The sequence below is a fragment of the Bombus vancouverensis genome, chromosome 17 (genome assembly GCF_051014615.1).
Source record: "Bombus vancouverensis nearcticus chromosome 17, iyBomVanc1_principal, whole genome shotgun sequence".
NCBI lineage: Eukaryota > Metazoa > Arthropoda > Insecta > Hymenoptera > Apidae > Bombus > Bombus vancouverensis.
The window spans coordinates 3414110-3440892 of NC_134927.1; the positions used below are offsets into that span (position 1 = coordinate 3414110).

The 26783-nt window shown below is 35.7% G+C and overlaps 1 protein-coding gene across 2 annotated transcripts; it reads left to right on the top strand.

The window, feature by feature from the left end:
• Nucleotides 1-8247: 8247 nt before the first annotated feature.
• LOC143302398 (phospholipase B1, membrane-associated-like) lies at nt 8248-22281 on the top strand. Of its 2 annotated transcripts, none has more exons than XM_076625791.1 (7): nt 8248-8608; nt 16998-17093; nt 17491-17702; nt 17791-17967; nt 18491-18786; nt 21741-21919; nt 21998-22281. In XM_076625791.1, the coding sequence occupies exons 1-7, from the start codon at nt 8479-8481 to the stop codon at nt 22141-22143; spliced, it is 1236 nt and encodes a 411-aa protein (XP_076481906.1). In that variant the 5' UTR covers nt 8248-8478; the 3' UTR covers nt 22144-22281. The 2 variants fall into 2 exon arrangements, with proteins under 2 accessions (XP_076481906.1, XP_076481907.1); XM_076625792.1 differs by having other exon boundaries at nt 21977-22051.
• The last annotated feature ends 4502 nt before the right edge of the window (nt 22282-26783 follow it).

Sequence of the window (26783 nt, forward strand, 5' to 3'; positions counted from 1 at the left end):
GTCACTCTGTTGTATTCGTGCAATAAATTTTACTACCATATCTGAAGTTCAAATTTTTTACCTTACTTGTGAAACGTTCGGACTAAGACGCGAGCAGATCACCGGTGATCTGTTAATTTCGCGATTTCTTGTGTCTCCTACGTAACATGAGCTTTGCGTTTTCAAATAAAGTATTTCTCCACGACTTTTGAACCAATCCACATTCGATAACTTCTTATTCCTAACTGCAATCATTGCCCTTTAAAAAGTATTTCTAGTCTATCTTTTTGAAGTACCTTGTGGACGAATTAACTTGTTATACAGACAGTTTTCCGGCGATCGCGATGTGTTTATAGAAACAGTAGATAAGCGGTTGCACTATGCCGACGCAAACGTTGCCATGAACGTGCAAGTATAGGCAGGATTCGATATAGTATTAGTAGCAGTAATTTATTGCAAGTACACGAAACTCGAAGTCCCGCCGCGATCGAGTAGCGTAACATGCTCCAATGTCAGATATTGATGTTAATGACAGATGTCACAATGTACTAAAGTACTAATACAAAAGCAAAACTTATTTTTATTGTTGACTTTTTAAAAATGAGACTCCTACTAACGTATTTGTGTGACATTTCTGATTAATATGAGACCAAACATGATATAATTTGAATTATAGTTACTTATTGATATGTATTTAATTATTATTTATTATGTAAGCTAATATGTTTCAAATTATATCGTCTTTGGTGTCATTTTAATCATAAAAATATAAGGAGCATATTGGTAAAAGTTTCAACCATCACGAATCAAAAATAAGAAAGTTTGATCTTTTAATTAAAGAACTCAGGTTATCGCGGGCATTTAATTAATATTTACTGAATGTTTCGATATTCAGTCTCTGCTTTTCTTCGTTTCCTATATCTCGGAAACTAAGGTCGAGCGACGTGTGCATAAAAAAAGTGTTCTTCATAATGATTTTCACAACATATTTAAATTTGATCAACGTTGAACGCTTAGCCTCTTTTACGCATAACTATCTTTAATGCATTTAGCTACCAAAATTAGAATTTAATCGTAATAGCAGAATTTTCGAAGCAATCATCACTCAAGATTAATGCCCTACACAGAGTTCACAGGGATTAGAAATAAAGAAACAGACATTACAGGAAAATGGACACAAAGAACAGATAACAACCGATGAAAAGAATACACAAAGCAGGTAATCGCTATACAATACACTTGGTAAAATATAGGCGCGCGGTCCAGCATGTGGGACCAGAGTTCATTTAAAAATAACCTATGCTAATGAAAAGCCGAGCGCATACAATTAAAAAGTTTTTAGACTAGATTTACGTCATCGCACCAAAGATAGTACTTAACGGCAAGTTTGTATGTACACAGCGACCTCGCGATTGTAAGTGCGCGAGCCGACAGTGGCTCATCGATTTATAGCGCTGCCTACTCTCATCTCATCTCATTGAAGAAACTAGATTTTTGAAAATTTAGCGGCTGAAACTATCTCGGTGTTCGAATTTGAAAATGCCAACGGTGGCTGCGAGACGAAAAATAATAACCGATCGCCGTTGATTGTCTTGACAATGCGGCGAGCTGTTACTATGACCTTGAACCGTCGAACTCTGACGGAACCAGCGGGGAACCACCGCTAGAATTTTTTTTCTTTTCTATTATTTAATTCGCATTTTACAGTTTGTCCAGCTGGACATTTGGTAAACTTTTCTAACTTTTTTTTTATATTTTACATGGAGGAAATCCGCACGGACGCCAGGCCGCTTCTGGGAAAAGCGGCGTGGTAGTGTCGGACCCCAACCGACTAAAACCTCCACGATAACCGTCCCGGCTGCGATCGAGAGAGGCCCGGGAACCGCTGTGAGCGTCGCACGAGGCCTCCCCCACGCGCCTGATACCGCCGCTGTTGGAGCGGTGTGTGACCATTGTCACACCGCGCCTCGTCGCCGGAGCCGCCGTGCCAGGCAGTCCGGTTCCCCTACCCAAGCTCGAACCCCACAGGGGGGGGGGGGTCAGCGGGCCCAGCGCGTTTCGCCAACGCCACACGGAGACCCAGGCGATAAATTTTTCTAACTTAATTGCTAAATAACTGTGGCGGCACTCGACCACGGAACGTTGCAACGGCCTCGCGACACAAAGCGCTATACCTTCAAAGCGTAAGGCCGACATGCCTAATGTACCATCGATATCCCTACGGTTTGTTGACCGCTGATGGTTCATAGATTAATAAACTTTTTTGTTGAACATCAAGAATATTTCTTGTGGGCACCTTCATCAACAACCACCTCATAACATGTGGATGTCTGCCCTCAGCGGGATACCATCTTCGAATTTGACTATTTTATTTCTTTCAGTGGGATGTTTTCTTTTTAGTCTTCTTTCTGTGAGAGTTTTGCTCGCTTCAGCAGCCAGCTGGTTTGGATGTTCTGCCGTTCTTTCCTTGTATTTTTCTCCGTACCCTTTTTTTTTCGCACGTGGAGAAATCCTCATGGACACTCCGCTGCTGCTAATAATCGATAACAGCAGAGTAGTGTCGGACTTCTACCGACTAAAACTTCACGATGACCATCCTACGCGTTTGACAGGAGTGCTCCAGGTACCTCTTATGAATTATCTTCTGTTGCACCCCCTTCCCGCGTCCTGTTGTTCGAGCCAGTCCTAATAATTCTCTGACTGTTGAATTTGGCGTTAGGGGGGCCATTGCCTCTAGCGCTATCCCCCTCCCCCCTTCTAGTCGTGGTCCGTTGGGACGATGATGAAGCGGCTCTAGGCCGCCTGACTGCCATCCTCCTCCATCGTCTTATCCTACAACGGTGAGAGTTTGTCTTTCTCTCCCGTTCTGTTCGCTCCTTTGCAAGCATAAATCGCTCGCAGAAGAGGCGGACAGCTTCGTATTCCTGTGGCTCGCTCAACATCGCTTCTACAATCGCCGAAGGGGACAATCTTTCGCCTATGACGTGCTGCAGGGTGTAGCAGGACAGCTCCCACGCCGAACAAAGCTCCAGAGTGTGCTGCGCCGTGTCCCTGCCTTCCCCGCAGTGGTGGTAGATGTCCGTCGTCACCCGTTCGATTTTCCTTAGGTACTCGCCGAACACGCCATGTCCTGTGAGCACCTCGATCATCCTATAGATTTTTCTGCGTACCTGTCGATCTCTTCTTTGATCATTGGTATGTTTAAGGGAGGGTGTTACGCCACGAGGCTTACCACAAGCTGTATTTTCTAACCGTCGCTCGCGGTCCTACAACGTCGCAGACGGATCGTCGCGGCTGCCCGGCAAACAAACATTGTAGTGGCGAGCGCATGGTTCATTAAGCAGGGCGACCTCCAGAAACGTCGACTCGTGGCCGTTATTTTACCTCGCGTAAAAGAATGTGGCGTGATCCGAACGTAGTGGGGGTCGCCTTCCAGAAAAAACGAAAATAATCGAAGGGCGTTCAGTTCCTTCTGACGAGTCAAACATGATACTTCGACAAATCTGACGAGCAAACGAATTTATCTAGAGATCAAAGTCGAGTCAAATTTCTGTAACATCTTCATCATATTATTGTAAAATATATTGTTCTATGTTAACCTGTTAATACAGTGCTACATTCATTAAACCACCTCTGTTATCCTAACCGAAACAGGGGAACGACTATTTCGCGGCGTCGATTAACATAATCGTAGCGAGAATTTACGCCTCTCGCTGACGCGTTCTCCTAGCGAACGCGTCTCTCCGCGAACGGTCGTAACAGAGGCATGTTTTTGTGAATTTTTTCTGACGATACAGTTAAAATTTCTTTTTTAAAACCAATAGCATATTAAAATGTGCCATACGAGGAATATTGTGTAAAATTTTCACGGAGAAATATTAAAAAATTCGGCAATGGCAGCAATTATTCGGACGTGTCTCGGAAAAAAGTATAATTGCAGTGCCCCTCAGAACTTGGTGCTGGATCATCAGAAATCAAAAAGTTAAAGTTCATTCGTTAGGTAACAGTTTTTCCCAGGTAACGCTGCGAAGGTTTTTTCGAAATTTCGATTTTCCACTTTTTTGGAACACTTTGAAGGGAAAAACGCGATTTTGTGCGAAAATTTGCGGCTAATTTGTTATTTTAAAATAAAAATAATTAACAAATTTGAAAAAACTCTATAGCGTTCCCTCGCAAATTATGTACAGAAGTAGTTTTCAACATTTCAAAAGGATCGGTGCAGTAGTTTTGAAGTAATTGGGGGCACCGACTTTGAAAACGTGAGTTGTGGGGAAAACGCTTTAAAGTTTTGAACACTAAAAAATCTGATATACAACGTTCATAAGCAAATTTTATCGGCTTACCTCTTCACTAGCGTAGCAATTGTTGAACAAACTAATAAAAAGTAAATTATCCTACAATATTTTTCACGATCCTTCGTAACTTGATCTTCAACGGTCATTTTTATTTTTTTCGTTGACGCGCTACTTGTTGAAATGCCTTCGTATTTACGTTTATGCGGAGGTACAATTTTTCTAGGTCGATATAATCTCGAACCAGTTGATTGTCTATCATATCTAGTAACTTTTTTAGGCATTTTAGTAATAATTTAACACAAAACTTAATGAAAATGGAATATTTACTCCTACACTAAATTTTTTACTCTACACTGACAAAATATACAGTACAGGTATAAGGAGGCTTGTACTTAAGTCGTTAAGTACTATAAATAGATCTGGGTGTAAGATTAGGTATTATATAGAGAAAAAAATGTCTGCGAAGTAACAATAGCACGCTCGGGTCGGGTAGGTAATATCATCCGACATGTATAAAAATACTCGTAACTTCGTCAATTTTGCTTCAATCAACTTGAAATTTTGACACAATATTCTTAAGATGTTATGCATTCAATTAAAAAAATAAAAAAAATGCAAAAAAAATTTTAAAACCTTCCCCCTCCCCCCCTTAAGTCTTTGCGTATATCCTCGTTTCTGACATACCATGGGGCGTTGACTATTGTTCTCAGTATCTTCGATTCTAGCGACTCTAGTTTATTTATGTGGCTCATTGCTGCTGTCCACCATAGCGGTATTCCGTACGTCCAAACTGGTTTTATTACCTTTTTTTAGTTTATTTTCCATGCTCAAGTTTGGAGTTTCGACTAATTAGCCAGTTCATCTGTCTTCTTTTTATTCGTATTTTGCCTATAATTGATTTAGTATGTTGTTTCCATGTAAGTTGTGTGTCTAAGTGGAGTCCTAGATATTTAGTTTGCCTTGTTTGTATTATGTGCCATTCAATTGGATATTTGATGGTTTCCGTTTTCTTAGTGTAAATGTAATATGGTTGCATTTATTGAGGTTTGCTTTTATTTCTTTATCTTGTAGTCATTTTTCTATTTATGGCGGCATTCGACAACGGAACTTTCCGACGGCTTCGCGACACAAAGCGCTATACCATCAAAGTGTAAGGCCGATATTCCTAATGTACCATCCATATCCCTACAGTCCTAGCGTCGAATATTCAGAAGAATGCATTCGCGGCAACGGCCGCGGACGTTTAACAAGCGCGTGCGTAGTGGGGATATCGGGGCTAACAAAGAAATAATTCGTCAGGTTTTGAACAGAAGATCCATTCCGTTTCGAACAGTGAAGTGCGAAGGGTCTAGTGTAACAGCAAAGCAAATGCATTCGAGAAGCATGATTATTGATTGTTGCTTGTTGACTGTTAATTGTTAAATAAACTTTATTGTTGAACTTCGAGGGTATTTCTTGGGCACTTGCATCCAACAACACCTCAAATTTTTGTGATGTGCTCTTGTAGTAATGTGGCTGCTGTTTCTGGATTAGTGTGTCTGATTAGTACAGCTGTGTCGTCCGCGAATGTCAGTATTTTGCTGTTGGTAGAGGTTGGTATGTCGGCCGTGTATAATGTGTATAATATTGGGCCTGAGACGCTTTCTTGTAGTACCCCTGTCTTGATGTCTTTTACTTCAGAATATACATTCTTTATTTTTAGTACAAAGGTTCTGTTGCCCAGGTATGATTTGAGTAAGTGGTAAATTTGTTCCGGGAAGTATCTTTTGATTGTTTGCAAGAGGCTTTCATGATTCACTTTGTCAAATGCTTTCTCAATGTCCATGAAGAGGGCTGTACAGTATGAATATGTAATAAAACTAATTCATTCTTGTTTGAGATGTATAAGAGAATATAGCGGTGTTCATTAATATTTTAAGCTATTATCTTACATATAAAATAGTTATTCTGTTATATATAAATTTTGTATTTAATAAAACGTTATATATTATTACTTTAACAAAAAGTTTTATTGTTGCATTGTTGCCTCGTAGATATCGACAATGCGAGTAAAAGGGAAGGAGGAACTGAGAATCGAAGCGATCGACAAATATTGGGTTGGCTAACTACTGATTGATTAAGTGGTAATGACAAAATTTGCATCTCTTTATCTTTTCTCATAGCCCCACCACGTACGTGTTTCATAACCGTCTGTGGCCATGGCCTTCTTTCATATAACTATTCGACTGGAGGATCAAGGACATGGGATGGGCTGCTCGGCCCGTTGAAGTTTCCAGACCCTTTTGGCCTGTCGGCAATTAGGCTTTCTCGCAACATTGTTTATGGTTCACCTGATATTTCTTAGGCAATCATTTTTCGTTATAGGTCAGGCTGCTGTTTTGGTGTCACCTCGATATCCGTCTAATAATTGCGGAGCAATTACTAAACATATGTAAATGAAATTGGTAAAAACAAATTACAATTATAATAGTTAACAATGAACTTTGCGATAAGAATAGTAGTCCCAGAAGATGCATAAGATTTTATTCCGATAGCTTAATTTAATCTTTAGTAACCGACAAAAATACGTAAAAATTGAATTTTTACAAAGAAAAATAATTTACAAAACACAAATGCAAAAAAATTTTCTAACTGGACCAAAGGGAGAACATTCCCTACACGATGAATAAAGTTCCGTTTAGTCAAGTCATTTCAAAGAAATCGGCGGACATACATAAGGGAAAAGGAAAAATACATGTCAAATTGAGATTCCTTCCTTTTTTTCTGAAGTCGGCATAAAAATAGAAGTTATTTCATATTTTGGCGCACTTAATTTGTGTAAATACAATAAAAGTTATCTTTCAATTTTTAACGCATTTGGAAGTCGGTAATATTTTTCTTGGAAAACAATTTTTTTCAGATATTTTTCTTGTTATACAATTTCTATAGTATACTTAAAATACAATTAGAAATAACAGTAGTATATACACATTATACAATATGTAAATCATATTGCGTGTTACATTGGGCCACCCTCTACCTAGACCAGGCCATACATCGCGGACCAGACGGGAACCAGATATCCGCTCATTCTTGCTGCGTACCCTCAATAGTCTTAAGGACCCATCGTAAATCTAGGGAATTTTCTAGCTAAGGTCCTTCAGATCCAACAAACATCTTTTTTCTAAATCGCTTCTTTTAAGAGTATTATCTACTACGGCTTGACACGGGAAAGTCCTAGTTCACCAACCTTCGTTTATCCAATCAGAAGCAATGTATACTGCCATCACTTTCCTGACCAAAAATGTCATGAACAAATCCGATGGTCCCGTGCGCTAGACACACCCATCGCTAGCTTTCCTCCGACACAGCATCGTCACTCTACTTTACTTCTTCTACACCGCTAGAAAAGTCAACAACTAAGTACAAAATTTAACGCCTAACGTCTAAGTCTAAGCATAACGCTAGAGGAGTATAACTCACATCAACTAAGTCGGTTCTCGGTATTGTCGAACATTCACCTCCTCTATTAAGTATCCTCTAGTGCTACGTCCACTAACATACTAAGTTTAATTATAAGAGCCTTGCTCTATTGTGTATACCTATCTTATATTCGTGCGACAAGTTGTTATCTACGATTTATATCTACTCAACAGTGTAACTTAAGTGTTGGAAATATATAATTTATAATTCCGTGAATCACAGTGTTATACTAACTGAATCGCCCCTATTATCTTAACCGAAATCAGGGGATCGATCAACTCGTGGTGTCGATTATTATAATCGTAACAGGAATTTACGACTCCCGTTGAGGTCTCTCCTCGCGATTGCGTCTCCCCGCGATTGGTCGAGAATACATTGCGCAAGCGTTGCCTATTCGTATTCATTAGTTTTCTTGACCTTGTTGACCATGTAAATGCTAATAAATATGTAAAAAATGATAATTGAGATAGAAGTATCTGAATCAAAGTATATATTTTGTCTCTTATTATGATCATGTATCACAGCAGTTTCAAATCTTTTACGAGTACGAACAGTGTTCCTAACGACCGCTAAATAACAACAGTTAAGACTGGATGCGGTGCTATCAGGAGCCCTCGATAATACGCGTAGCAGTTAGCAGTCATCGCAAGAATTTCTATTTTTTTGCCTTTGTAATCAACAAAAATAAAATATCACTGTGGAAACTTAAAAGTGACCATTTGATTGTGCAAGAAAACCTACAATGAAGAAGCTGTATCTGTGCCTTGTATTGGAATTATGCGTGCTGGCCATGTCGCAAAGAACTGCCTTGGATAAATCGATTCTCAATTACATCTATCGTGGATATCGTAATTGGTTAACGCAATCCTACGGTACGTCTGTTTTAGTTTATTTCGTGTTACGTCTTTATGCAGTAATATCGTTTTCTTTTGGTTAGAGAGATGCTTTTTGGAGGAAAATTGAAATATTGTGAATCTTATTTTTCATAGACTAATGTTTCATTGTGAATATATATATTTTCGCGATAAAATGATAAGTTGACGAAATTTTTTTCGGTAAAAGTAGACAAAAGCTTGCACAGCACGGATCATTTTTCTTTTAACATATAAATATTGTAGAGATTATATTTTCAAGTAACATGCGCTATTAATTCTGTGGCACCCTCTTCTGGTTCTTGAGATGAGGAATTTTGTAAACAGTACTTATTTCGAAATTCGTAACGAAACTAAACAGCAGTCCTGAAGTGTATTAAAAGTGACGAGTTGTTAGGTAAATGTGAAATCAAAAGATGTCCATTTCCATTTGTTCTTAAAATACTGGTCAGTCTTGTTATACGAGTATAAGAGGCAGCAACCTGATTGTGATTTCAGATGGAAATTGGGTTTTAGTTAGATTAGCGACGGGTTGCAAGGGGTGGTGTTGTTACCCCTCGTCGCCGAATGTATTTACTTCATAATAAAAATCTTGAAAATACACAGTAGCTCATGAAAGTTTTCACGTGCTATTAAAACTCTAGACAATTAAAATACGCACGTTAAATTTAAGAAGTGAAAACAATGCTCTTGTTACTATAAGATACAAGTACCAAGATTATACATCTGTATATTTAAAATTTGGAACAAATCCGATAACGTTTGTAGAAATTATGAAATCTTTCATTGTAAGGATGTACAGAAACAGGGTCGCAAAAGTAATCGAACGTTTAGATGTTAAGCGATGTTAAACAATACTTTCGTATACAAAATGACAAGAAAACTTTGGCAGACACAGTTGATGTAGAATTAAATTATGCAGTGAGTTTTGTGCTTCGCTGTGAATAATATTAATCTCTGTAGTGATAATAAGTGCCAAATAATCAGAAATATAGATATTCGAAAGGAAATTGATATGAAAAGGACATAAAGATGAAAATTATAACAGCAGATCGCTAGAATCTGAGATAGATATGTTACCTATGATATGTTATATTATCACAAAGTCAGAAATCGAAGAAACAGTCACAGACAAATATCCTACAGGCAGACCAAGGAAACTAATTAGTAGAGAAGGACAAATTATTATAATTTAATGAGTGAAATAAAAAGTCACTCAAACAATTGCCAAGTGCGTCAGTAAGAATGTTTATGTGGAATTTTGTTGCAGTAATATTTATGTATCATTCTGCCTATTCATTTCTATGAACGTTTCATAACTTTTACAAACGTTACCAGATTCGAACGAAACTTTAGATATAAAGTCCTGATACTTGTATCTTATGGTAGTTATAATATCATTTTCAGATCTTATCTTTAACGTGTACATTTTAATTCGAATTCTTTCGTGAACTACCGCATGCCAAGGTTAAGGTCATCGAGATTAAATTTCTCTTTCTAAGAAAACTATGTTTATAATACTTCAAAATCGCGTATTTCAAGAATCACAAGAGATAACATCAAAGTTGAAAACGTTTCCTACTTAAAAATAAATCACCTAAAATATATGCCAAAAAAAAAAACGGTCCGTGCTTTTTTAAGTGTTTTTATCAACTTTTACCCTTTTGCCGAACGATCGAATAATAGTAACTATTTATGCAACTATAAAACAGAAATTTATTAGCAACAGCCTGTCAAGTCGTCAGAGCGATATAATGTTTAATACAATTGATCGTTAGTAGTACGTTACTAGTTAGTAGTGACGTTACTATAGTAATACACACCTGATAAGAACATAGTTTGGTTTCATTTGTCTGCCGTCATATTTTTGATTCTTCTAAACCTCATAAGATTTATTGATCTGTTCGCAAATAATACCATGTACGGTAGAAAAATATTAGATGATAGTAAAATTCAACATTTCATCAAAAAGAGTGAAAACTACATAAAATAATTAAATATTCTGCGGGATCTAATCTTGTGGCAAACGGTTGAATGAAATTCTAGTTTCTCTGCTCGTTAAATAACAGTAGAAATCGAACTAACAAACAATTATCATTAAATTTAAAACTGTGATTAAGGGACGATGACATTTCCATTAAATCTTACCTATTGTCGATATATACCACGGAAGAAAGAATAATTCCTACCGGTTTCATCAACATCACCCTTCATAAACTTTATGGCTTATTTTCATATCCATTATGTTATATTATATTGCAATTATTTACTTAAATTAAGACACCTCCTTTTTTTCCAAAGTCGGTATAATAAATAATACAACTTTAATGTGAATATTTCATGAATTTTTTTTTACAATTTATAATTTTTTTTTATACAGACATATTTATCATTATGTATGAATTCAATAAGACAGGTTACATAACTTTTTGTGTAGCTTACAAAACCTTAATTATTCCTATACATTAGTATCGTTCTTACCGGCCATCAGTAGTAATTCTGTTTTTTTTTTATTTAATTCATTTCATTCACAATTTGTCCAATTTGGACATTTGGTAGAATTTTTTAGCTGTTTGATTATCATGTGAATGGCTATCCCCAGCGGGATACCATCTTCGTGTTTGTTAGATTGTGTCCTTTGTGAGGTCTGCTGGGAGTTTCCTTTTCAGTCTTCTTTCCATGTTTGAGGTGTTGATCGTTTCCTCAGCTAGCCGGTTTGGGTGTGATTATTCTGCGTATCTGCTAATTTCCTCTTTGACCGTTGGTATTCCCAGGTATGTCCTCCTTTCTAACGTACCATGGGACGTTTACTATTGTTCCATTTTGTCTCTATTTTGTTTATATGGCTCATTGCCGCTGTCCCCCATAGTGGTATTCCATACGTCCAGATTGGTTTTATTATCGTTTTTTAGTTTATTTTCCATGCTCAAGTTTGGAGTGTCGACTAATTATCCAGTTTATCTGTCTTCTTTTTATTCGTATTTTGCCTATAATTGATTTAGTATGTTGTTTCCATGTAAGTTGTGTGTCTAAGTGGAGTCCTAGGTACTTAGCTTGCCTTGTTTGTATTATGTGCGTGCCATTCAATTGGATATTTTTATTTTGTTTTGTATATTTTTAATTTATTTTCTATTCTTCAGTAGTAATTTGGTAACGAAATATTACAGAAACAAAATTGTAGATCAGTACATCATCTATAGAAAATAAACATAAATTTTATTAGCATTATTTTCATCACGAACCACACGCATCGCCATATTTTCACCGGTTATGAACATATAATTTGTGTATTAATAAAAAATCAATACATATATCCAATTTTTTATGTGCGATTGTGACAACACGTGCTTGTCACGACCGGCACACTTCAAGCCCGATGGACTGATGATGGAGATAAAGATGTGGCGGCACTCGGCGACAATGTATATCGTCGAAGTGCCTAATGAGTCATCGATATCCCAACGGTCCTTTCGCCGAATGTTCTAGAAGAAGGCGCGTGTGGCAACGGTCGCGGATAGTGGGGATATTGAGGGGTGACGAAGAAAAAAAGAAACAGATGCAACCTTTTTTCTTTTCTTTTTTTTTATTTATTTGTTGAAATTACAATCAATTCTCGCGTTGAGAATTTTCAGTAATTTTTCTGGCGTGGCGCAATGAAAGAGGAAAGCAATAAGAGCAAGGAAAGCGATAACGGGACAATGTCAGAATTCATAAAGGAAAATATGAGAGTAGAGGTAGACGTAGAGAGGACACAGAAGGTAAGGGTGGGAGAAAAGAACACAATAATAATCGCAACGTTGAAATCGTGGGAGGAGAAGACGAGGGTAATGAGAGAGAAAAGTAAATTGGGGAAGGGGATATACATAGATAACGACCTAACGAAGAAGGAAAGAGAAATTCAGCAAAGGTTAAGAAGAATAGCTAGAGCAAAAAGGGAAAAGGGGGAATACGTAAAAATAGGTTACAAGAAGCTGAAGATAGAAGATAGATGGTACAGGTGGAACGAAAGCGAGGAGAGACTAGAAGAAGAAAGAAAGAAAGAGGCGAGAGGTTGAGATAAGGAAAAAGAAAGGGGGGAGGGGGACACAAAGGGGTTGAAAATGTGCTTCTGAAACATAGCAGGGATAATGAACAAGGACAAAGAGGTATGGGAATATTTGAGGACATTTGACGTAATCGGACTCACGGAAACATGGACAGAGGAAAGCAAATGGGAAAGGGTAAAGCATATATTGATACGTCGCTAAGCAGAAATAAGAAAGTTCCATTTTTTCTTTATGCTGTGTTATACAGTGAGTCAGAAAATGTTTGTATACCTACCTTTTTGACTTTCAAATTCTGGTATTTATTGTATTATTTTTTCTTTTCACACATTATGAAAAATATTTCATTTGCACACTATTTCCGTAATAGTATTTGTTGGGGTATCGTTTGTTTGTTTAAAGCTCTTCGGGCATTACATTGAGAAGGGCACATGTTTCAATAAATTTGGAATATGTTGTCAAGGTCAACTTTCTGATCAACTTTCTCCTATAGTCATGTAGCCACCGCACGGCCTTCGTTCCCGAGATATTAAGAAGGAATTTCAATTAAATTCAATTTCCACTACTGCTCATTCTGGCTTAATTGATTGCGGTATCTTTATGTAACTTTATGTAACTCGGTGCTTAGGTCAACAATATATTTATAAACCAGTGTCTTCTTTTGATCGCGTCGCGTATCGCTCTCGGTTTCGTTAATCAATCTCGCTGTCCAGTTAGGACTCGATGTTATTTGATTTCATGATTTGTTATTTATTAGAAACACATTATAGATATAAAATTTCTTATTTATTGTTAATATATATTTATTTATTGATATTAATAATAATGATTTAATTATAGTTGTATTTATATATATATTATTTATAATTAAATAAGTAAATAAATAAAATAAATTTATAAATAAAATATTAAATAAATTTATTTAATTTAAATGGTTTACAGTTTAGAGCATAATATTGAAAATATTAGGGAAATTAAATAAATTTTTAAATATTAAAAAAAAATAAATTTAAAGTTTATATATACAGGGTGGTTGGTAACTGGTGGTACAAGCGGAAAGGGGGTGATTCTACGCGAAAAAAGAAGTCGAAAATATAGAATAAAAATTTTTCGTTTGAGGCTTTTTTTTCGAGAAAATTGACTTTGAATTTTCATTCGGTACGCGTACGATACGTTATAACGGATCTCACTGCAGATCGTTGTCTCGATGGAAAAATTAAAAAAAAATTTTATTCTATATTTTTGACTTCTTTTTGCGCGTAGAATCACCCCCTTTCCACTTGTACCACCACTTACCAATCACCCTGTATAAGATGATAGAGGAGGATATACAGTTCATCCTGTACTAACATTTGGTGTAAATAAATTTCTTAAAAGTAATATTAAAAGAGATGGAGGAAGTAGTCAAAATCTAATATTATTTATTCGTGGGAAAGCTATATCAGGTGATTCTAGTATTAAAGGAATTAAGTAATTACCAAATCCTCCAATTATGAATGGTATAACTATAATAAAAATTATTAAAAATGCATAACTTGTAACTAATGAATTATAAATTTGATCATTATTAATTCATATACCAGGATGACTTAATTCTATTCGAATTAATAATCTTATTGATGACCCAATTATTCCTGATCATATAGCAAAAATAAAGTATATTATTCCAATATTTTTATCATTAGTAGATATTAATCATTTTTTTATTAAGATTTATAAATTTGATATTATACATTTAATTTGGAAGATTAGTAGTTTTTAATTAACTTAAAATCTTAATATTTATATGTCGGAGAAGGATCACAAGGAGGATTGTGGGCGTTTGGTAGATCTTGCTTGAAATTGGCCATCGTTGCGGTATCACACGGGTACGGTCTACTAACACGAGAATGAACACTACCGACGCGACAATCAACAGCGGTGGTTGGGCACTCGCGAAACTCGTGACGTTGGTCTTAGGCTCGATAACGAATCCACGGTCAACGGGAAGATAGACTTGCTCTAACTCAAACGTGTACTGATCTAAGGCGCTACTCCCTTCTTCGATGAGATCTCAGTAAAGAATGAATTTTCGTCCCAACGACGCCACCGAGGAAAACTATGGTGGAGTGTCTAAGTACACGAGATCCTCGGATTGACGTCGCTGTCGATTGATCGATTTGGGACAAAGGCTGCCTGTCCGTTTGCAAAAATCTTAATTGCCGAAAAAATCCAGGTTTTATAGCGGGTCCTCGGGCTAACTGGACTTGTGCTGTGTACGTGCCTCAACATCAGGTATTCATTGTCCCAAGGAACCGTTGGTATGTTTTACTGTCAGGTACCTCTATGGGTATTTCTCTTAATGAGGGTCATAACATCACTCCACACCTTTGTTAGACGGAGCGCTCGTCCCGTTGACCCTGGCTACGTTCGGCGACGGATGGTCGTCTTGAGCCCAAGTTTATTATCGCAAATCGCAAACAAGTATGATTGGGTAGAATGACGGCAAATTGTTTAATTACCACTGTAAACTTTAATTACAATTGTACGGATTTTCCTGAGGTTCCAGGGGGGAGGCTCCGGTGTCCCTTCATCTCCGACATATATATATATAAATATATTGAATTTATTATTATTATTATTATTATTATTATTATGAATTAAATTTTATTAAATAATGTAATTCATATAATTAAATAAATTAATGAATTTAAAATAAAACAAGTATTATTAGAAAATTAAAAATTTTTTAACACTATTAATTTATAATTAAATTTAATTTAATAATATAGTTTAAAATAAAATATTAAATTGCAAATTTAAAGATTAAGTATAAAATTGATATTAAATTAAATTAAATAATATAAATATAAAAGAATAAAAAGAAAAAAAATATAAAATAATTATTAAATAATATGAATATGATGAAAAATTTCTAAAATTTGAATCACTTGCATTATAAAATTCAAAAAAATATATTGGTTGAAAATATAAATAAATAAATAAATATTAATAGAATAAATAAATTTTTATTTGTATGTAAAATGAAAATGGAAAATAATGAGTTAAAAATTGATGAACATCCAAATAATTTTTTAATAGAAAAATTTAAGTTTGTGTATAAAGCAATAAATGTATTATTTTTAAATAGCATAATAATAAATTTTGGAGTAAAATAGATTATGGATGAGAAAAAATAAATTGGAATAAATTTGATAAATGTAGAAATAATTAAAATTTGATTTCATGAATTGTTATGAATTGTCGCCCCTCAATATCCCCACTATCCACGCGTTTGTTAGGCGTCCGCGACCGTTGCCACGCAGGCCTTCTTCTCCAACATTCGGCGAAAGGACTGTTGGGACATTGATGACTCATTAGGCGATATACATTGTTGCCGAGTGTCGCCACAAACTCAACCTAAATTTATCTCATTGACGTTAATCGTCTTTAACATAAATAAAAATCTGTAAATCAGTGGATTATAGATTGGATTGGATTAATATCCTAATATTAGGCATGACTTAATTTTTCTTTCACACGATTTTGTAAACGTATCGCGAATTCGATTACTACTTATTTGTATTATTATTATTTGTATGTTTAAAGAAAAATATGAATTTTTATCAGTACTTTGCGACTACAAAATTCTGAGTTAAGTGCCGTCCGGTTTCTGACAATCCGCTTAGCAAAAAGCATCACTGCCTTTCCCACACAGTGGCCAGATCCTTTAAACAATATCCCTGCGCTCTATTCTTTATTCTTTGACAATGCAATGTCGGATCGCTTGCCATTGATTTATTTGTCTATCAACTTATCCTTCGTCAAACTGTTTTACATATCTCCCGAAACAGTCTTGCCATCGATACCTCATAGTTCAGTTACTTCGATTCGCCTAGCATCGGCTGTCCAAATATTAGCTCAAGCACCCTACCGAGGTTCTTACAGAGTCTTCGGTCCAGTCAGAAATTATCGTAAGACTAAACAGCGGCGGGCTATCTGTATTTGTAACGGTGAGAAGGTGCATTGTCGCTATCAAGTATGTACATGACGAACAGACAGGTGAGACATAGTGCAACATTTCGTATAGCAATAGATTCGCCGAAAATTATTTCACGATAGCGTTATTCCACTACTCTGACCCAACCCATAACCCATTTATTTTTCTTTCTAATTTACACAATATTAGAAATGGTTACCCCGACGCTGACATTAATTCACATGGATTGAACTTTGTCTGATAGGCGAGCGGTTGAGATTTCGATATACCTTTTGCATTATTTGATCGGAATTTTGACATATAGCGTGCAACGTTATATCACAGATGAAGTATTTTTGTAAAATATTTTAAAAGGACTATTTCGCAGGTACAAGAAATGAGGAACGAGTGTCTAAATTACGGAATAAAAATAAATTTCAAGATGAAGTTTCAATAGACGTCTCTTTTCCTTGCAGCGTAACAGGTAGTTAACAAAATTTATGGTTATTGTTGTCAAATATTTTATGAAATCACTCGTAAATATTATATTATGATATTTATTCTTTAAAATTATTACTCAATTTAAACCACAGATTTTTTTTATTTCCTGTAATTTTTACAATTTGTCTTAGGGAACAATTGGTAAATTTCAGTGGCAGCAAACTACAGTGAAGAACGCTGTTCTTCACAATTTGTAGTGGCTACAAGAATTTCAATGTGATTTTGAGTTCATTCATAGTCTTGTCCTATTAATATCATTTTTTAAGATAGATATGTAACATTACAGGCTCTTCACCCTACTGTAATTTAAGAATATTAAAATTGATGTTTATTTTTTGAAGTTCACATTTATTCTAATGTCTTTACTTTAATCTGTTTAGCTGGCAGGTCTTCGAAAGTTCCCGAGTCGGTTCACCATTTAAGACCAGGAGACATAGATGTCATTGCTGCAATGGGCGATTCTTTGACAATCGGCGCCGGAGTTACTTCGTTTACTATAGCGGAAGCGAACATTGAAGATAGAGGCATAGCAGGCAGTATCGGCGGTCAAGGAACTTGGCGACAGTACCTGACTCTCCCCAATATTCTTAAAGTTTGTTCATTTCTTACATCTGCATTGTTTACGCATACCACAAATGCGAATACTGAAATCTTTCATAGTCCGATCTTCCTATACGCAGGAATTCAATCCTAAATTAGTAGGTTATTCACTTGGGGACGCTATAAGCACTAATCCAGCTGCGCAGTTAAACGTCGCTGAAGGCGGAGCTATGTCTAATGATATAACTTTCATGGCGACATATTTGGTCAATAAAATAAAACATGACCCGAAAGTAGATATAAACAAACATTGGAAGGTTCGTATGTTGGTAGACAAAGTAATAATATACAATACATATTCACTATATGGGAAGTGGTGTTTTCATATGCATATGATCATTGAAATTAACAACCGATTAATAGATTATAAATTAACATACAATCTAAATTATTAGCAACATTATTTCTTGCGTTACTAAATATAATCTACTATTATTAGCAATGTTACATTTACCATTTATACTCAAATATTAAAATAGAAATTACTCAAGGCCTTTATGTATTCATTACTAAGGAAGAAAGGTCATAATGAAATTATTGACATTATAATTAGAAAAGTATTTCTATGCAGTTCTGGTGAACTATTTTTAAGAGTTAATTACATTACCTTTTATTTACTAAAAACACACTTCAAATGTAATTAAAAATTATAACTGCAATTAAAAAAGATTAGATACCAGTATGAAATTGGACAACTTTTTCCTTCTTTAATTAAAAATTATAATTGCATTTAATATTTAATCGTTTACGCAATAGTATCTACATTTTTATGTTTTACAGTTGATTTCGTTGATGATTGGAAGTAATGATTTTTGCTCTAATACGTGTGTAACTTCTCCATGGACTATGTTAAATGATCACAAAATGGATTTAATTAATACTCTTAGAATATTAAGAGACAATTTACCAAGAACTTTTGTTGCTCTTATACCACCACCTCACTTAAAGGAACTGGTTGCTGCACACAAAGGAAGAGAGTCATTGCGGTGCTATGTGTCATCCATAGTTGGATGCCCATGTTTGTTTGCTTTACATTTTAGAAATCAAAGACCGGAATATTATAAAATAATGGAGAGGTTTGTATAATTTATTGAATTTATGAAGCATTTTAGATATTTTGTATTTACATATGCAATTTATAAGGGTTTTGTTATATCATACTTTATATTTAATCTTAGTAATTATACATAAAAGGGGCTACTATTCCCATTTTAATGAAGCTTAAGTATGTTGTGAAACTCAACATTTTTCCTATAGGGAGTAAACTCACTTAGTTTCCGAAATATTTAGAGAAAGCTGCTACTACTATGTTGAATTTGACTTCTAAGGCAACGTTTGCGTCAGCATGGTGTGACAACTCATCTACTGTTGTGTGTTTATAAACACATCGCTGCGAGCTGCAAATAATCTCTATAACGGGCGAACTGTTTAGTACTTATTCTACCTAACTACTATTCTAACTACATCGAAAACGTAGAAAAATATTTTGAACGCACAAGTCTTACATGTATTGGCGGTTGTCAAAAACTATACAAAGCCGAACCCTATTCTAGAAAAGTATTAATACTGAGCAATCCAGTCGTCGCACCGTGAGGAGGCTGATTACCATCAGACTTTAACGACGGCCTAATTGAAAGACCGATCTACATCCAATACGGATTACGCTCTTGAACACGCATTTAGTTTTGCAACCTTCAACAAGTGATTCATGTACACACTTTTGAGCAAATACGAATTGGTCAATCATTTTTTGCTAGAACGCACAGCTTTTGAAAAACTCAATTTTGAGAAAAAATGTAAGAAAAATTCAAATTCCCAACTACGCGATTGCTTTGTTTTTTTACATTAGTAGCTATCGAGATGTGTTTTGGACAAAAAATACTGTGGGCTCTCTTGAATAAAATGATATGTACTGTTATTGTATTATAGACATTTAAATATGTGTAAATAATGATTAAAGCGAGAAGAACGCATAGAAAGCGTCATTCTTTTGTTTAGATTTTCCAACTTATTTCAAAAATTAAATGTCTACAACACTATCTAGAATCCAACACTAGCACGCGATAGAACAAACATTTTTGCTAAGGACAGCTTCAATAAAGCCAGAAAATCATGTTTTGTTTTTAATGTAAATGCGAATAAGTTTGACAAAACACGCGGTGACGGCAATGGTACTCAGTGTTACCGAGTGTCTCACCTGTCACTCAGTATAATGGAACCGCAGAACGCGTGAGGCTATTAGCCGTCGACATTGACTAGCATTGCCTTCGTCCCGTATTTTGTCAAACTTTTTCGCTTTTCCAGGAGTTCATCCGTTATACAGATCGTTTCACACCAGCTATGATGTGTTTATAGAAACAGCGGATAAGCGATCGCACCACGCTGACACATACGTTGCCATGGACGTGCATGTATAGATAAGATTCAATGTAGTATTAGCAGCAAATTTTTGTAAATATCTCGGAAACTAAAGTCGGGTAATGGTATAATGTTTCTAGCATAACGTTGTTTTGAATGATGAGTTTTACATTATAGTTAAATATCATCAAAATCGGAGGTGCAGCCGCTTTTGTGCCCAATTACCTTAACTTTTATTTTATATTTAAGCGTATTTCATTCTCGTTATATGTTGGTGAATAACTTTATTGAAAAGAGTTATTAGAGAACGACATAGATAGATCATCTTTGAATTCAATTCACATTAAGATCTTATTGACGACTCGGGCAATGTCGGGCTCGATTTTGGATGAAAAACACTGATAAGTATATTTATAAATTTATATTATGAGCGTCTATTCAGACGACGAGTTCGTATTTCTATAACACATATGTAGTGATGTGATCGATGCGGTATCGATGTTATCGACAGCGATCTATGAATTTCAACCTGTTATCGATTAATATCAAAGGCAAAGGTATTAGTTATTGTTAGGTTTTCTATTGTTTAGGTATTGTGTGTAAGGTAAAGGTATTAGTTTCTGTACTTGAAACACCATAAACGTATCGATACTTGTCATACCGCAGGTAAGTTTCGGTACAGATTATTAAAGCTAAAATAAGATGAAAATCGAGAGCAAAAGAATTGCGCTTTGTTTTTTACACGAACGAATGTAGATCCGCAACTTACCTCGTACAAGTCGTAGAGAAAGAGATTATGTCATCCTTGTAATAAAATCATAGGTTAGACATCAAATCTGCTTACTCATTAAAATCCATAACAGCAACTCGAAAATCGTCTCATTAAATTTTCGAGTAGACGGAATGAGATACGCGCAGGACGCGCCTAGTGAGATCTCGCGTCCCGCGCGAGTTTGCCGATCGAGTTTACGCGTAGCAATAAATATGACAAGGTCCCCTCACTGATCAACCAGAAGCTTGGTGTTACGCAGAACCTCTAACATTTCGTTTCTCTTATCACAAAAATCGGTGAGATCCTTACTCGAATGACGCGTGAACACAAAAATTATCGGAAAATTATCGATATGGTGTAAATACCCCAACTTTCCTCCTTCTTTTTCTACGTAAATGAATCATCGACAATTCTCCTTCAGTGCGAAACAGTTTAAATTCACCTCTAGCCTTTACTAAATCAATATGGCGTCTATCCCTATTAGGAATGCGGCATTTACCCTAATTATCTTGAAAAAGTGTTACACCTTTCCATTACCATACCGTGTATCGGAAATCGTTAATTTTGGCAGTGGATTATTCCACATAATCTCCTACGTATAATAAAAATTATGCTATAAAAAAACTACGAACTTTTAGTTACTATGATAATCCAAATGATCACGAAGTGTAATTACGAAGCCAAAATGTGATATTCAGATACTGAAAAAATGCGAAATATTGGTAACTAGCAAAGGAATTTTACTTCTGTCTCAGCGCGGTGCGACATTTCGCACCGCAATCAGCTTATTTTTATTATTTCACATTTATGCGATATTATTTCCCTAACACATTTCAAGTACCGTTTGATATCTATTTTAAAATGCATATGAAGAATATGCAAATTTGTTTCATTTTTTAGGTGGCAAGAGATTGACGAAGAAGTCGCTAATTATCCAGAATTTCATAGAAATGACTTCACCGTAGTAATTTTACCGACTCTGGAACATGCAAAATTACCTCTTGCCGAGGATGGATTTTCCGATTTGTCATATCTCAATGTTGATTGCTTTCATTGGAGTCAAAAATTAAATGCAGTATGTGAGTATAACAGATGAAACTATATAATTATTTAATGAGTGTTACGTTGATAATCAGAAATGTTTTGTGTTTCCCAAGATGCGAATAATTTGTGGAACAATTTGTTGGAACCAGTTGGTAACAAGAGTAGGGTTCTCACTCCGTTATTTGAAAAATTTCTGTGTCCTACTTCGGAAAGACCGTTCTTGATGACGTATGAAAATTCACAGAACAACGAAACTTAAGGATGGTTAGAGAAATTTTGAACAATTTCTGTAAGTGGAAGATGTATTATAGCCTTGTCATTCAGTTAAAGGAACGAGCAATTTGTGTGTATCAATACAGTATATTTCTGTATAACGAATGAAAGGAAAGTTGCTTTTTTACATTTCTTCCTTCTTGTACGTAGTTCCTTAGAATTATATTTTCTGTATGACATAGTTTTACAGTCGCAGCAAGATTCTAAGCTTTGCGATTGCTTTTGCACCACCCAGACTATTTACTCCAATTTTAAATAGTATTAAATAAAACGAACACATCATTTTTAAATAGATTTTTTAAAAGAAGCGTAACGCGCTATAGTGATACATCTAGTGTTGCTTTATACTTCTTAGATGAATCTACATACAGTCACGTTCTAGGTACAGTAATGTAAATCTTGTGTTCGCGATTCAAGTAGCATAAATTTTCATATTGTCCGTTAATTTTTTGTATGGCTCTAGTTCTGCGCCTATGGGTCTCTTCCGCACATCTTTTTTTTTTTATTTAATTCTTTTCCTGAGAATAATTCTTAATTCTTTAATTCTTTTCTCCGTGTGCTTTTCCTGAGGGGTGTTTTGTATCATAGTACCAGGGGTGTAGTATGGTATTTTCATGTAGCTTTTTGGAGTGAAGTGTGTTTCTGAAACAAGTAATATGTCTATATTGTTGTTATACAGGAATGTTTTAGTTTCTAGGGCCAGTTGTTATAGGCCGTTTAAGTTCCAGGCTGCTATTTTCATCGTGTCCGTGTTTCATTTTTGCTTAGCATGTCTGTAAGATGTTGTAACATGACTGCGTTTTGTTCGCTTATCATTTTTGTTAGCATTTCGATGTTTTTGATGGATTGTTTCAGCAGTTCCTTGATTTCTGTAGTGTCGTTGTTATTGTTCTGATTTTGTCTAAGGGTGGCGATTGGTTGACTACTTGCGCGTAGCTTCGGCTACCAACGGTGTTGGTGTTACTGTGGTTATTGTTCATTACGTGCTGTAGATTTGTTGTTGTCTCAGTTTCTGTGCTATCCTGTTACGCGTGAAAGTTGTTGTGCGTCCTGTTTCGAAGCGGCGGAAACAGCTTACGTTGCAATTGCTTTCTGACTACACAGCCCTTGTAGCTAGCTGGGTGCTTTCCATTGCAGTTGTAGCATTTTACTTCATGTCAGATATTATCGAGATAACGTATGTTTTCTTTTCAATTTTTTCTAAATTAAGCTTCTACCAACGTATTTGTAAAATCTTTTTGATTAAAATGAGACTAAACACGGTGCAATACGAATTATATTGATTTACCAATATGCATTTAATAACATTCAGCATAAGCAAATATGCTACGAATTGTATCATGCTTTTTGCCATTTTAATCGGAAACATCTAACAAACAGTTGGTAAAAGTTCTATTCATTGGGTATTAAAAGTAAGAAAATTCGATTTTTCAGCTGAAAAAGGTCTCAGCTTATTACGCAGCTTCATATTTTATACGTCGCCGAATACTTTGACTCTCAGTCCCTGTTTCTCTTTCCTTTTCAATCGCATTATTCTTTTCTACGTTCGCCACGTGTAACACTTCATTGTCACTAGCTTTAGGAATAGAATCGTTTCTACTTGTAGTTTACTATCTAATTGCGGAATTTAGATCACGAATTTCAGTCAAGAATCATCAAGACATTGGACGAGGCAATACTAATGAAACAGAGAAATCTTTTTGCTGTTTAGAATTTTTTGAAATTAAATTTTCACTAACGTACTTGTGAAATTTTGATGATCAAAATAAGACCAAATACAGGGATATGCTACTGTTAAGTCCGGTGACTCTTTGCGTAACACGGAATCCATTCCTCGGTCAATGCGGCCGCTAGCTGTGCAAATATAATTAGTCGGACCGCAATAATCATAAGGAACTGTCATAAATCTAAGCTTTTCGATTTTACGCTTAAGCCCGTTAATTGGTATAAAACACCTTCAAGTCAAGAGGTTCCTCATGGTTATTGCTCCATCAGGTAAAAAGGTAGGGAAACGGGGCTTTCCCATTTTTCCCGAGATTTTCACCCATAAGCGACCAGTGGTGGGGCGACCAATACCCAGCAAGAGTTTTCTGTTGCGACAGCATCGTCACCGAACTTCACTGGTTTATCATCTACAGATCGGTCAACACATCAGCACTGGTTTCTCATCGTTAGATCAGTCAACATCTCAGCACAGGTTTTGCATCTTTAAATCAGTCATCGGTTTAACTTATATCTATACGCACCGAGCGTCACTGTCTATGTCTAAGTTGTTGGAATAAAGTGTGAATTGTAACCTGTTACCTCAGTGTTATAATAAATTCAACCACCTCTATCATCCTGACCGAAATAGAGGATCGATCATTTCGTGGCATCGATTCCATAATCGAAACGGGAATTTACGATTCCCGTTGGCGCGCTTCCTCGCGATCGCGTCTCTTCGCGAATGGTCGAACAAAGTGAGATGTATCTGAACACGGTTACTCAGTTAAAGCAAGAATTACATGAAATACGGTATGTATGCACTACAGCCAATGCGTGGTCTAATAGAAGAAGGAGTTTCCTCGGTGTCATTGTACGTTGCTTAGGTTGAATTGCATTCGAGCGGCAGCCAGCAACTTTGGCATGTATGAAGTTCAAAGGCGTACACAGTTTTAATAAGATTGCTGATATTCTTCGTCAGATTCACTTAGAATTCGATTAAAGTTCTGAGATGATATTGGGTGTAGCGCGTTAAATAATCACTTTAGATCAACAATATATTTATTAACAAGTGTCTTCTTTTGGTCGCGTCGCGTATCGCTCTCGGTTTCGCTACTCAGTCTCGCTGCGTGGTTACAACGCGACCTTTTCACTTCCTGGTTCGGACCTAACCGTCGATCGGATTCGATTCTTTTCTTATTATCGCCCCTCAATATCCCCACTATCCACGCGTTTGTTAGGCGTTCGCGACCGTTGCCGCGCGTTCTTCTCCAACGTTCGACGGAAGGACCGCTAGGATATAGATGGCTCATTAGGCACTTTGCTTCAGCGGTATACAATGTTGCCAAGTGTTGCCACTGTTCTAGTATAATACAGACAGTAATTATAGACAATGCCGGTAGCTCCGTAAATGCATTTCGTTTGTTTAGCATATCGTTTAGCATTGGTGTAGATACTTTTCAATGTGATAAATACATTGAGAGATTATCGGCAACATCTGCATCAGGAATATCGAAATCAGGCATTGAATCATGAAGATGAAAATTATCTAACTGATGTTGAAGACGATGCATCTTTCACCTTGGATATCAGACCGTGTTTATCACAACATTTTAGACATGCTCACACTTTAAGTTTATGAACTACAATTGATTGCGTGACGGCAATGTGTGAAAAATGTGACACAGTGCTCTTAAGTAACAACAACGTTATGTCCAAATGCAATGCATTACGGAAATGTACCGTACGTCCTAAATTTGCCGAAATTATGCAAAATACATAAAGTTATACTTTGAACAGAACAGGAATAGCAAGATGGAATTTCTTATGCGATCTCGTTGCAAACACCACTAGTAAAAGTTTTAGATATCATCCAGAGAGATAAAGGGCCACATTATGGCATTGCGCTTTCGGTTTCATGTTTAGAAAAAGGTTAGAAACATTAATGAAAGGTAATACAAGTTCTGTACGCCATTAGTTAAAGGATTATTGAAGAGTTTCTATACAAGATTGGTATCATCTTTTTATTTTGCCACGATTGAGGCTAAGTAAACTGCACTTATAGCGTTTTCGTTTTTATAATTCAAATCTCGATGGCCGAATTACATCGAAACGAGTCACCATCCACAATTACATGCAGAACTTGAAACGGTTGTTGCTGACAAGTACGTATAGATAAAATAATTTCCTTATTATTATTGCGATAACGTATGCAGTATTATTTTTTTACGTAACTTGTCTTCTCCTTTTTATGTTCCTTAGGGACCGTCAGAGGATATTGATACCACAGATGATGACCTTTTCGACTTTGGATAGTCACAATCTGAAATCTATAATTGAGTTTCTATTAATACAGAATTAGAAATCACAAAATTTTCTTCCGCTAAAGTCGTGATTTGCATATGTTAAAGGATTATCCATTGATTCGACGTATATTTTCTTTGATATAACACACCAATATCTTCTTCTGTATCCGTGGAGAGATTGTTCAGTTATGCGTTAATGATAAAATTACCAAAGAATAACAAAATTTTATATTTAACGTTTGAAAGAAAGTTCATTGTAAAGGCCAATATAAAAAGAAGTGTACAAGAAAGTGTGAAAAGAATACTTTATATTCAGTATATTAAACATGTTCCTTTATCTGCAACATTATATAATTATTATAATAGTTATAATATATAACTATAACAATTACAAATGTTTTAATTAGGATAAACCTTTATCCGATTAAGTGATATTTATATTATATCGACTTCGAGAGAGGGGACTTCTAATTCAATGATTATATCTTTTTCTTTCCTTTTTGTTTCATGCATCTTGTAAGATATACTCTTTCGTTAATCTTGTTAAGAAAACTTTCCCGATTTGTTTATTCTAAACTATGTTCTGTTTTAAAACATTAATTTCACCGATGAATGATAT

What these genes read in the sequence shown, in the direction of transcription:
- LOC143302398 (XM_076625791.1), top strand. Translation starts at nt 8,479, where the DNA reads ATGAAGAAGCTGTATCTGTGCCTTGTATTGGAATTATGCGTGCTGGCC. An exon ending in TATTATAAAATAATGGAGAG is followed by an intron (nt 18,787 to 21,740) that starts GTTTGTATAATT and finishes TTCATTTTTTAG; the next exon opens with GTGGCAAGAGATTGACGAAG. An exon ending in TCAAAAATTAAATGCAGTAT is followed by an intron (nt 21,920 to 21,997) that starts GTGAGTATAACA and finishes GTGTTTCCCAAG; the next exon opens with ATGCGAATAATTTGTGGAAC.